The sequence below is a fragment of the Solea senegalensis genome, linkage group LG9 (assembly GCF_019176455.1).
Source record: "Solea senegalensis isolate Sse05_10M linkage group LG9, IFAPA_SoseM_1, whole genome shotgun sequence".
Classification (NCBI taxonomy): Eukaryota; Metazoa; Chordata; class Actinopteri; order Pleuronectiformes; family Soleidae; genus Solea; species Solea senegalensis.
In genome coordinates, this window is record NC_058029.1 from 14,136,261 (window position 1) to 14,149,637 (window position 13,377).

General features: G+C 38.8%; 1 protein-coding gene across 1 annotated transcript in view; it reads left to right on the forward strand.

Annotated features, from left to right (window-relative positions):
* Positions 1-13,377, forward strand: part of cdkal1 (CDK5 regulatory subunit associated protein 1-like 1) — a 207,508-nt gene that overhangs the window by 110,461 nt on the left and 83,670 nt on the right. The window contains exon 9 of the mRNA XM_044034474.1: positions 7,610-7,776. Coding sequence (XP_043890409.1) covers positions 7,610-7,776 — 167 coding nt within the window. The remainder of the gene's footprint in view (positions 1-7,609; positions 7,777-13,377) is intronic.

Genomic DNA, 13,377 nt, shown 5'->3' on the forward strand with positions numbered 1-13,377 from the left:
GTACATGTTCGATACTGATTTTACAACCTTGAGGATCTACCCATACTAATATCAGTCCAATAGAATGATTTTGACAAGTAACGGACCAATACTAAGTATCATATGTGCTCATTCTTACCATATACTAATGTATGTAAGTATGGTGTGTACATTTCCTGTATGCTAGACTTCCATTTTAATCAGGAGAAGTGAAACCTGGTGTTTTAAATAACATCGGCTTGCATAACATGAGGTTTATAATGTTTGCTGGATTTAATGTTGTCAGATGAACATTAACATATCAACAAAGTCATCAAGAATTGCCTAAATCAAATACAATTCAAAGTATTCCTTTTTTTTTTTAAAGTCAATAATTCAAAGTGAAAAATTCCCTAAAGGAATCCAACCTGATTCAGCCGCACATCCAGAAAATCATGCCATTCCTGATTGTTTGCATGGCCTGTAATGTTTAATAGATTACAGATTATATGCACATACAGATGATCCTATTATCCTGCATTAAGTCCTTATTTTCCATGACACAAAGCAACACAGATCTAAGCATGTTGTATGCATTAAGTTCCCATGATGCATGTGTGTGAGTGTGTGCCTATACTTCAAGATGTGTGTCTCACTATCCTATTAAATTCAAATCCTTTTACTCCTAAGTAATTTAACATTTCAGAACGTTTTATTTAAGATTTGAGATAAACTCACTTCTTCTCTGTCAGTCTCTTTTTCCATGCATGCATGTCCTGTAACATGCTTAGCCATGTGCTGACTTGTGTTATGGAAAATATGTTTTTAATGCTGTTTAATAGGATCATCTTTATGTGCATCTAATCTATAATCTCTTAAACATTGTGGCCCGTGGCAGCCAATCAAAATGTATATCATGCCAAAGAGATTAAGATGAGTATGAACACTGAACTCTACTCATGTGAAGGGTGGGGATGGAACAGTATCTCGCTTGTTTCTATTCATAAATCTGAATCTGCATGTACTGTAGAACAGACTCAGACACCATCACATTCAGTTCATTTGTATAATCTACTGCTACATGGTCGTCATGCTGCTTTAATGTTGGGTCATGTTCCAGGTGTGTGCATTCTGGTGGTAGATGTGGTTCGTCTGAGTGTAAATGTCGGTGCCTCAGTGGGTTTGATTTAACTGCTGCTTTAACTGGTTGAACAGACATTTGTCAGTATGCGTTTTTCTGGCTAATTGAAAAGTATCCTTCATCAGAAACAATACATTTATCATAATTGTATAAAAGTATTATGTTTGCTTATAAACAGGGTAAAGGAGGCCAGTAACGTGACAGGGATGACATTTTAGTAGATCACGTAATTAGATAGTTCAGGTAGATTGACCCCATTCAGACCTGGTCACATGTGATCTGTGCTGATCACATGTGGACACGCCTAGGTAAGATCTGAATACTCATGCCCATTCCTGAGCATTCATCAATGCAATCCTTCTCCTGAACGCATTACAGGTCACCCCCTCAGCTGACATCCTTTCATTCGCTGCAGTTTCTCGTAGTTTCACATCGGTCATGCTTTGATTCCCTCAGCTCTCGTCTCTTTTTCCTATTTCTCTCTCCCAGAAACGTGTATAAATGCACACACACAGATTGACGGCAGACAGATCTGTATAGACTCATTACAAACACAATTGTGTTCTTGTGAAGTCGGCGTGTATTTGAAAAAAAAAAGCTGGATCCAATCTCACAAGGGCCACGTGAGATCTATCTCGGAAACATTTTGTAAAGATGCGATCAGATCTTTCAGGACAGATTTTTACGACCAGGTCTGAGCAGGGCCTTTTGCAGAAGGATGTAAGGATACATGGCAGGGTTGCTCTTCATTGTGTTGAATGGAAAGCAGTTTGAATTGTGCTTAAATTAATGCTGTAAACTGGGTATCCCAAAACAAGCAATCAGCCCCTGATATCCACATTTTAAAGTGCCCTAATATTGGCCTGATGGTAATGATTATGCTTGTCATGTCTCAAGTGTGATAAAAAATGCTTGTATATTTGATTTTGGGCTTGTTTAGCAAACAGATTACTAAAAAATTCCCAGTCCATCTCCCACAGATTACCATGTAGTGGTTCCATTTTATAACCATAGTGTGTCTGCTAGTGTTGTTGCAAGTTATTGGCTGATTGCCTAGTAACACTGTTGCTGTTATAGAAACAACAGTGAGGAAACGACAGACTAAAGAAGCTAAAATGTTGTACAACTGAAGGAACCAGAGCCAACATTTACCAGCTAATAGAAAAAAGCAGGACATAAATATGTGTGGTCAGGTTGTGCTGCTTGTGTGTCTCATTTATGATTCCACTCCCTTTTACAGTTTTAGCTGTGGTATTTGCTAAAGCTCCCAATCACCTGAATCAATTGGTTCTGCCACACTTCTTCAAAGCAACTGCTTCAGAGCCCTCATTTCTTTTCTCCTCCCACTCTCCGCATGCTTTTATCTGGGGACGGAGCAAAGACAGAGCCATGTTTAAACTGTGTAGTGATATTCATTCCTTGTCAGAACCAATGGCCCCTGAATTTCAAGTACACAAGTTAGAATGTCTGTATAAAATAACTATTGAGTGTTACATGCAAATCGACCAATTTTGTATCGCTATCGCACACAATTTTGAAAATGCCCAGAGATACTGAACAGAAAACAGTAGAGATCTAAGTTAAAACTGTAACGCTGAGGTACTATTTGTAGGTCTTAGCCCAGTTTTTTTTAAAAACAATTTTAAACACTTAAATGTAACCCAAGGGATCTGTAGTCTCAGGGTTATTACTATTGTCATTCTTGACCTAATTAAAGTAGACTAACTTTTAAAACAGGCACACTCACTCGATCATGATAAGACGTAACTGGTCACATGACATTCTGAGAGACAATAACATGGGTGTAATGTGTGATAATTACAAAAGCAATATGGTAAGGTGGAGCACTGTCCACTTGCTTTTCATTATAATATTTGTACAGTTAGGCATCGTGACTCACACTGTAACTCACTGTGTCAGATCCATATTAACTAGTCCGTTTAGACAGGAGCTAATGTATTCTCACACTCTGTTTTAATGTCTTTTCTTTGTGTTGAATTTCTTGTTTTTTTTTTTACTGCTTTTCTTTTTGACCTGTGAACATTGAGATGAAAATGGAGAGCACAGAGGGAAGCAGGCATATCAAAATGTGTAAAAGCAGACCCTTACCTGAATTCATTGTACATTGACAAGCATAGAAACAACCAGCGTATCCATCACACTTAAAGCTCTCATCAGTTCAAGTATAAGAGCTTTTTGGAAACAAGTATTTGGCAGAGACTTGAGGTGATGATTGTTTGACATGTATGTCAAACAATCACAATCATTGTGTATGGCATTTGCCAGACATGCTGTTGTTAGTCTTGGACAAAGACAAAGGTCCTGGTGTCCACACAGCTGTTTCCTTTTGTGCTCTCTCTCTTACAATCACTCTCTCTCTATTTTCTCTATACCATGTATAATCCCACCCCTTAGGGAGCAATACCAGACTAGGCTGGACACTAGTATCTTTAGCTTGTTTTGTTGACTCTTCCCTGTGCTTTTTTTGCACTGCTGGCATAGTTAAGTGAAATTTAATAGCCTGTAGGAAAAATGCCTGGCCCCCACCTATCTTTGTAAGTGTTCTGACATCAAGCTTCATCACACACTGCCATGGAAAAGAAAAGGTTAGGTTGAGGGTTACTTATTTGATGCACATAGGTCAAAACACAAAGGAAACTTGCCTCCCCTTTGTTTCAAGAGATCACCTTTTTTAACAATATCAGTATTTTGCTCACATTATATCATTGGGTCAGAAGTCAGCCGCAACCTTTTGCTTTTGAAGGGTCATTTCAGCAGAGCGCATGCTTTGTAGACCACTTTTCATCAAAACTTTAGTCACAACATTATAGATGGACAACGTATGTATTACCGTTGAAAGCCTTCACTCTCCAAATGAACGCAAATCTGATCTGAAAAAGATCTGCACCACTGTGACCCCTCTCCGCCGCACACGCACCAAAATCAGAGGAAGCAGCTGTGCTTTGTATCAGAACAGATAGAAAAGGGAGAACAAGCTCACATTTCCTGAAACTGCCACCATCTCTGTGTCTTTGGCCAACAATAACACCATTAGCGCATCAAATACAAAAGAGCCTGTGGCACAAGCTGAAGAGGAAACTTGGGCTCGGGTCACACTTTCCACAAGGTGCTCTGCATTCCGACATTTCTGCATGTGCGTACACGGTCCATTCATTCTAAACAAGGGTCAGGGTCAGTCTAGCATTCTGCGTATGCAAATTCGGTCCCATGTTCATTTTCCAGTAGCCCTCATTTGTATGTCCTCTTATTCTTTAGGTCCTAACTTGCACACGTTTATGTACCGGCAGACCTCATCACATAACCTTAAGGTAGTTTCCACGGTTACTGTCTTCTTAGGTCATTTTCATACCTAATAGTCTGCTAGACTCACTACGATTGGGGACTCAGTTCAATTGTGGGTTGCAGCATTCAGACGGTCCGAGTTTGCTTTCACACTTTAACACTTTAGTGAAACAACACATTCCCCTCCTCATCTGAGGTGGCGCTGCATCCAGAATGACTGAAGGAGAAGACAAGATGAACGAGAAAACTCGCTCATCTGTTGGTTAATGCAGGACAACTTCAGTTTCTGCCACATTTTATGTCAATATAATGTCAAGACACATATATGCTGCAACAATGGGCTCACCATTTTCTCCCACCTATATGCACATATGTTTTGGTTGCATTTACCCACAATGCCCTGCGCTGTAGTCCGCTTCCTGAATTTGTTTCCCTTGAAGCAATCCAAGACCTATGTTTTTTGGCAGACCAGCGTTTGCTTCTTTGGTACGGATCAGAGTTCGGTTACGCACTCACACCTCCCCTAACAAACTGAACTAGGGTTCGATTAAGAAGGAGGTGGTGTGAACGCACCGTTGGTTGTTTCTTTTGACTAAAACAAAGGCACACCACCACATGGGTTGAAAAAAGGTTGGTGTGCTCACGTTTGTCTGCCCTGGGTCGATGTGGACCATTGCGAAAATGGGCAGATGGCAAAAGTTACGCGACTCAGACCCTAATGACCTGGGCCTAAATATTTAAGGTTAGAGATCTATGTATGACTGTGGGCTTGACACGGAACACTTTCTCCAAAGTATGACCCTGGTCACAAGAAGATTAATACAGTAATTGCAAGAGGTATTTCATCATATTATAGAAAAGATTGCACTCTCAGTAGTATTGTATGAGTTAAGTCACATTAATGTTGTTTTGGAAGCTTCAAGGCCAGTGGAACATAGCTTCTAGCCTTGTATAAAGAGAGAATTTGGCCAGAAATCTTGTGGGACCGAGATGTGACGTCGAAAAGTGTGCAGCTGGTTTGATGGGTTTAGGAATGAATCCATTCCTAGGAAGCAGATGACGCAGGCAATAGTTGGGATCTGGCAGAGAGACCTGTATTCACTCCAGAGCTTAATATGAAATGACAAGGAGCTTTTAAACAATAAGGTTTATGAATGTTGATAAAGACATTTGTTGTTGCAAGTGTAAAATTTAGATGAATTGGTTTAAGTCAGCAAAATTGTTGATGGTGTACAGTTTTTTTTTTGTGAGGCAGTCCAAACAGCTGGCTACTATTCTTACCCAGCTGGATATTGTTTTCACAAGTGGAAAACCCTGATTCAAGATAGTCAGTAGAAGCATATTTTATGATATTTTTGAGTAGCGGACCGAGATTAAATTAATTGCATGCTGAAGCAAATGTAAATCATGCCCCGCATGCATTCTTATACACTCTGCATTTGCCTGCAGATCTGATCACATGTAATTGATGGATGTTCTTGACGTGGCTGGCTCCAGAAATAATTTGCACATCTTAACGTCAATGATGATGAGCTTTGGAGATGGTTTCACTCCGGACAATTATACTGTCATCATCTTTAATCTATCTGGCCCATGCATGCCTTTGAATATGTACGCACGCGTGCACACAAACACACACACACACACACACACACACACACAATTATCATCATCATTAGCTGTGCAAAGACGGACAGAAAGATGCATGTGCTCGTTCAAAGTGTAACGATAGTGTTTTGCTAATTGGACTTTGTGTGTGTGAGAGAGAGAGTTTATTTGAGAGTTTGTGTGTGTGTGTGTGTGTGTGTGTGTGTGTGTGAGTGTAAATATATTTTTGTGTGCTTCTGTGATATGATAATTTTGAAACCAGAGCTTAGGCAGACACTCAACCATTTCCAGACCTAAATGACAGTGAGATCATTAAGCTCTAGCAGTGAGCGTTGGTCTAATTTAGCATGAAGGCAGTATATCGTCCCCTCTCGCTGTATATGACCTTCACATTCCTCGAAGGTATGTTTATAAGGCCCACATTTCTCAGTGGTTGACACGTGCTGATCTCTATTAACAGTGTTTAGGCAAGGACAACAGAAAAAAGGGAAAAGTGATCACCGATGTGAGAGAGGCTGCTGTTATGTTGTTCTAAAATTATTGACCAGTTTTCATCAACATTGGTATTTTGCTAATGCTGTAGTGGCAAATAATTACAAACTGAGTTGAAGAAATCAATAAACCTATATCACCATTGTGTGATTTATTGTATTAAAACGATATAAATGTGAATTTTGCACGTGTTGTTTTTGCTTATGCTTTAAGTTTGTGAACAGTGATAACAGTATATCATCAATGAAACAGTGCAATTGGAGAGAGAACTTTGACTTGGGCAGTTTAGGTTAAGACTTATAAAAACCTTGTTCATTTTAAATCATCACGAGAAAGAAAGTCACCATCAACAATATACTGTAAATGTGAGATTCCCTTAAGTATAACGACGGTAGCTGCATAAAGTCATAGTAAAGAAGATCCTGTTGCACACTGATAATAAATGTTTATGTACATTCATATCTATAAATAAACAGTGTGTTGACACGTCTTTTAATGGGTCATTACACTGCTACGGGGGCCACCACTCTGAAAAACGCAGAACAAGCGTTATGTTAAACCTCAGGTTTGTAATCTGGCCCTGTGTAAACGTAATGGACATTTCACAGGAGTGCAAAGAGACATGGTTGCAATGATTGGAAAAAAAAAAATACAAGATGAAGCCCATGCTTCACTTGCAGGTGTATTATGTTGAAGTGAAAATGTAAAATGTTTTATCAGCATGTGGAACTCAGCTGCTACTCCGGAGATTTGAGGAAGGCTCCGTCTCTCAGCAGGTGGTGTTGATTTATACTGTGTGTAAACCATGCTCGCAGTTGTTTCACCAACTCTTCAGTCACGTTTCTTCTCAAAAAAAAGTACCTCTGCTTCTCATGGGTGTACTGCATACGTAACATTGCCAGTGTCTGAACATTACAGTATGTGAATATGGCATTGCTGTATTGGGAATCATAAACTCATAACAGCTTCATTTTTATGTCACTTCAAATGCTTGAGGAAATGAACAAAGCTGCATCGTATTCATACACATGCATGCTATAAAATATCTCTGTGATTGTTAAAACAGTTACACTCTAAATGAGTTTTCAAACTTTTTTTTGTCCCCAGAGGGAGTGTGTGAGATCTGGTTGACCAGTGAAGACACGGGAGCTTATGGTAGAGACATTGGCACAGACCTGCCCACATTGCTGTGGAAATTGGTGGAGGTGATTCCCGAGGGTGCTATGCTGAGGCTGGGTATGACCAACCCTCCGTACATCCTTGAACACCTAGAGGTAATGTACCAACACACGCAAACATACACACACACACACAGTTGTTTTTCTTTTCCCCATCTTTATTTTTGACAGTTGTCTTCTGCTATCTCTTTCTGTGAACAAATAAAATCCATTTGTTAGATTCAATAAACTCTGTTTTGCTTACCAAGCAGTTAAGATGCAGCGCTCATACTCCATTCATTAGGTCAGTCCATTCTCTCCTCTTCATAATGAGTCAATTAGGGAGCATTGTGTCCTCTTTAGCGACCTCATTTTATCAGTCATTAATGTCTTCCCTAATGGAACAATGGACATTGTTATCATTTCTCTGTTTCTCAGTCCGTCTTTGTGTTGTTGATGCATGCCTATCCCTGTTTGTCAGACACGCTCGTTTCTTCGTTCATTATTCTTTATCATTGTTATATCTCTCTCATTGCCATCCTTTCTCCATCTATCTTTTTTTTGTTTTTATAATTTTTAAGCTCTTTGTTTTGCGATGTTGGCTTAAGAAAATACTATGTTAAAACCTATAAATCTACCACCAACCATAGACAAAAGGCAGATTTAGTCCCAGCTTTTATACAATAAAGGGGAGACATTTTACTTGTCCAAATTATTTGGACAAATAAAGAAAACATTAACATCTTTTAGTTTTGAATAGTCTGGTCAATGAAAATGTCATTGTTGGCAAAATTAATAATAATAATAATAATAATAATAATAATAATAATAATAAAAACCCAGACAGCTCAATGCAGCTGTGAACAGGAAAGCTTTTTTTTTTCTCCATGCACTTACTCAATCTGTGGTGCTGTGAATGCTCTTACTGTAAGTGGGTTTGCTTTTATGGGCTTTTGGAGTATGAGAAACTGGAAATAATGAAGAATAAAAACATGTGTGCGTCTGTGTTTGCACATTTGTAAATTGGTGTCATATGTTTCATATACCTGGACCCCAGTACAATAGAAGATGATACATGCAATTTGAAACCATTATTTTGTTATCAGTTTAATTCTGTGATAGTATAAGCTGTGAAGTGTATTGAATTACACTGCAGAGTGTGAAGTCCTAATACAGGTTGAATGTTGGTCAGTAAACCTTCATTATACTGTAAAACAAGTAGCTGCGGAACAACTATAAACCCATTTGTCACCTACATCGTTAATGTGGCTGTACAATTGCTGATTTCGGATTAATTGGTCAAGAAGTTAGTCAGATTTTTCTTGCATTAAACGTTTTTGCCATTCCTTTTTGAAATAGTGCAGTTTTGCTCACATAGGAGCACAGCCGTAGCGTCATCCCTGTGGAAATTTAAGTGTAGAGGAATGAAAAGGAGGCCATTGGGGCTGAAATAGGATAATATAACCTAGAAAAATAAGATGAAAAAAACAAAACATAACTTTTTTGTGTGAAAAAGAAGTAAATGTCAAGCTCACAAAAGATGTGTTTGAATTACACAATCAAGAAGATGGTGGTTCGTAAGAAAAAAAAAAAGAAGAAGAAGAAATTAGGGTAGAAGTGCGGATAAATGGGGATGATGGCCTGAGGATAGAGATGAGGGGTAAAAAGAAGTAAGAAAAGTGCTTTGGGAAGCAGCAATGGAGGTTGTAATTAACCAGGGGTTAATGGAGGTGGCTAATTGTCCCCCTTATGTATAGGTAGGCTTTCTGCTTGGCTACATTACAATTAAAAACCACCCTCCTAATGATAGGGAATAACAATTAACTGATAATTAGAAATATACTAGGATGACACACTAGCTTGGTCTGTGTGCACACATGTATGTGTGTGTTTCTCATTTTAAGAACCATTTCATATGCTACTGGGCCTCTTATTGTTAAGGTCCATACTGTGAATTGAATTATATCTTTTTTTGCTTTAATTCCTTAGTCAATTAACCTACATAAGGACAGATAAGAGTGTTCCTCTTTAACTTATCACTGTCTTTCATTGCTCCTGTACTCCATTTACCCTTTCCCCTCTTCCCTATGAGCCTGTCTTCACGCCGTCCTCCTCCACATTTTCTATCTTCTCTCTAGTTGTATGTTCTGGATACTGACTGTGGTGGAAATAAGGTGCAGCAGCTACTGTACAAACTGAGCGGGAAACTTTGCTGTTCTCCTTATGATCATTTTTTGACTTTTCTTTCTCTTAATTAATTTACATTTATGTTGAGTTCATTACAGTTATAATTAATGACTTACCTTAAACCTTTTGTTTTTCTCCTTATTACGACTCTTTTCTGGCTCTCTGCTCTGATTCTTCTCACAATGGTGACAATCACGGTGATGCGAATGATAGGATGACCATAGATTTAGTCATCCTCAACATCAGTAAAGGCCAAATCATATTCCACGGTCTATTCTTTTGAAGGACACTGGCACTTATATAACGGCATCATACTGAGTGGCTCTAATTGAGGCTGAAAAGGCCAAGTAACCTCTCCACTTCCCACTAAAAGATGATCTTCACACGTAGTCACTCAAATCACTGTCTGACTCTCTGTCACACAAGAACACAATTTCTCCTTATGTGCAGCCTGTTTTTCAGAAAGAGGTAGACAGCTCCACGGCACCATTTACTGAATGGAGCAGTTAAAGACCCAATCACCTCTCGTCGACCACTTTTCTCTGACATTCTTGTTGATTGCGTTGTGCCTTCAGTGTTTCCTTTCTGAGTGGCTGCATGTAAAAAGTATCTCTAACAATGCTTCCTCCGTGTTCCTCACTCTGCTGGCATTTTATTATTCACACTTAACATTGTATTTTAGGGCTGGGCCGTATGGCTTCAAATTCATTTTGAGGTAACAGTATGTACAGTAGGGCGTGAATGACTCATTTTTTCAGATCGATTTACCTGTCATTTGATGACATCATCACAGCTGTACAGCGATGAGCAACTTTTATTAAAGTTCTCCGTAACATTAACAGTAAATATGTATTGTAAAAAAGAATCAACATGCCTTCTCAAAGACATTTACACAAACAAAACATAGCTGTAATTTTAAGTGCATAACAGGAAGTGATTACGATCTTCCCTCATCACTTGTCCGAAACTTCCGACAAAAGCTCAGTGTCTCCGTTGTACCGGCTCCGAGGGCCGATGGACTCGCCGGTGTCGCCTCAGATCATGGCCAGAAAGACACTTCTCATGACATTCATACTTGATGTGGTTATATGGTGAATATAGGATGACACAAACACACAATAAACATAATTACTGGAAGACTTTATTCAATTATTGCTAACTAACTCTATTGAAAATATGAAACTACTATACGACTACTACTACTCATGTGTGTGATGCAGTGTGATGACTGCATCTTTGCAAACAAGGATTTCAATTTACATTTACATTACATATCCAATATAGGTTCTTATATAATTCTTTTTGAAAAACAAATGTTTAATTGTGTCCTTTATTTCATGTTACATTTTGCTGAAACATACGTTGTGATTAAGTGTTTTGCAGCTCCTGTGACTGAATGCATCCTGCGTCCCAAAAAACTATATATTTAAATAAATGAAAAGAAATCTGTGTCATCATCTGTTAAAAGTGAATGTTGACATGGGACTAGGGAAAACCTGTAATTTTATTCCTCATTATTCTTTATTCTTCTTTTCTTTTTGTTCTTTTTTTGTTTTTTTGGTTATGCATTTACATTCCAGTGACAAAGAGGCATGTGTCTTTCTCCAGTTCCCCGGAACCCCACTGCGCCTTGGAAAGAATGACAAACTACTGCATACTCGTAATGAAGTGAAAACTCCATCTTCTGAATCGGCTGATATTTTTCATATCAGAACATACGTTCACATATAATCTCACACACACACACTTGGATGATGCACACACACATCTGTACTTGGACACACCCTCTCTCAGACCTTTTGTCATTTTAATGAAGCCTTTGGGAGCTTCTTCACATTAGACGCCTAATGTAGCATTGTGTGAGCGACCCAGCACCAAGTGGATTTTTTACAGTGAAGCTATACTGTCGTGACTTCAAATTAGGACTTCTGACCTAATGCAGTGAATTATATTTTCTGAATTATTGTGGTGCATTTACATTTTTGAACGGTGAAGATTTAAATGATAGCCTGGTCTCTGTGTGTGTGTGTTTCTCTCTTTTGAAAACCGTCTCATATGCTACTGTGCCTCTCATTGTGAACGTCCATACTTTGAATTGAATTATATATTTTTACTTACATTTCTCTTGTCAATGAACTCATGTGTCTTTTTCCCATGAGCCTCTTCACACCATTCTTCTTCTCCCCATGTCTAGAAGTTTTAAATGCTAGCTTCCCCTCTGAAATTAGCAATACGGAAAGTAGCGGTCTTAGGTTGGGTCTGTTATTAAATATTTTCTTAGTTTTTTTCCCAAGGGGCATAATTGTGAATTAACGTGTGTGTGAGGGAGAGATAGAGAGAACTACAAATCCATTTTGATTGAGGTATATTTTTGGTACAGTCATTACAAGGAAGGAGGCAAAATAGAGAATGTGACACAGTAAAACAATGTTCTCAACAGTCATTTCATACACATAGCACAATACAGTGTGGCGTTCAAATGCTGTTCATACACTTAATTTCCCTTTTACTGTGCACTACATATCTGTACTGTGTGATGTGCTGCAGGCCCAGAAATTCCCTCCAGGGAAAATCAGCTGCAGCCTGAAGTGTTTGAAATGCTTAATACCACAGGGAGCTCACTTTCTCTTTCCCCTGCCGAATACAGTTCCCACCAACTCTGTGCGCGCGCTTGTGTGTGTGTGTGTGTGCATGTCAGTGCGCCACTTAGTATCCTGGGAGCAGCTTGTAGAATCTTTTTCTCCCCAGACTCCCTAGAGTGAACGCGGTTAATACTCTGATATGTGTGGGTTTGTGTGACTTTGTGTGCGGGCGGTTGGGTGCCACATACACTGTGTTTGCTTCAGTAATTTCACTTGAACCAGACTGAAACCATTTCTGTCTGTGTTGGCACTTGGGGATTCCAGCTGTGTTTTTTTTTTCAGTTACTAATATGTCCTTATTATATACCAAATGCAAATATGATATTGTATGGTCCGTATACTTACATTGATGTTGCAGCACTGTAGTAATTACAGAGGTTTTTTTTTAACTAATTAGAATAAGTGGCACCCACGAATGTAAATAAAATCCCCGCATGTGTCACAACAGAACAGGCTCAATTCAAAGTAAATGGCTTTTAATTCTGGAGCACACATACTAAAATGTAGTTTGGTTGTATTTTTTCGCTCTTTTTTCATAGTTTGTTTATTCTGTTGTTTCCACAGCCTTTTTTCACAAGAGAGTTATTTGCACTTTTTCTTACACAAAATGAAACGACCTGATTTCAACAAACAGTCTAAAAACAACAGTTACACATAGATCGGCGCAACCTTGCAGAGTCAGCGCCTATGACATAAATACACACAGATAATAATAATAATAAACAGGCACACAGAGTGACTGACAAACAGGCACAGTATGAAATTGTGAGTGGGATTAATCTCGTGCTCATGGTGTGAACACAGTGGAGTCAAACCACCATCTACTTCCTCCCCCTTTTTTCCTGTGTATGTTCTTTTCAGTCCTATCTGATTTGAGGGGGTAGTTTTA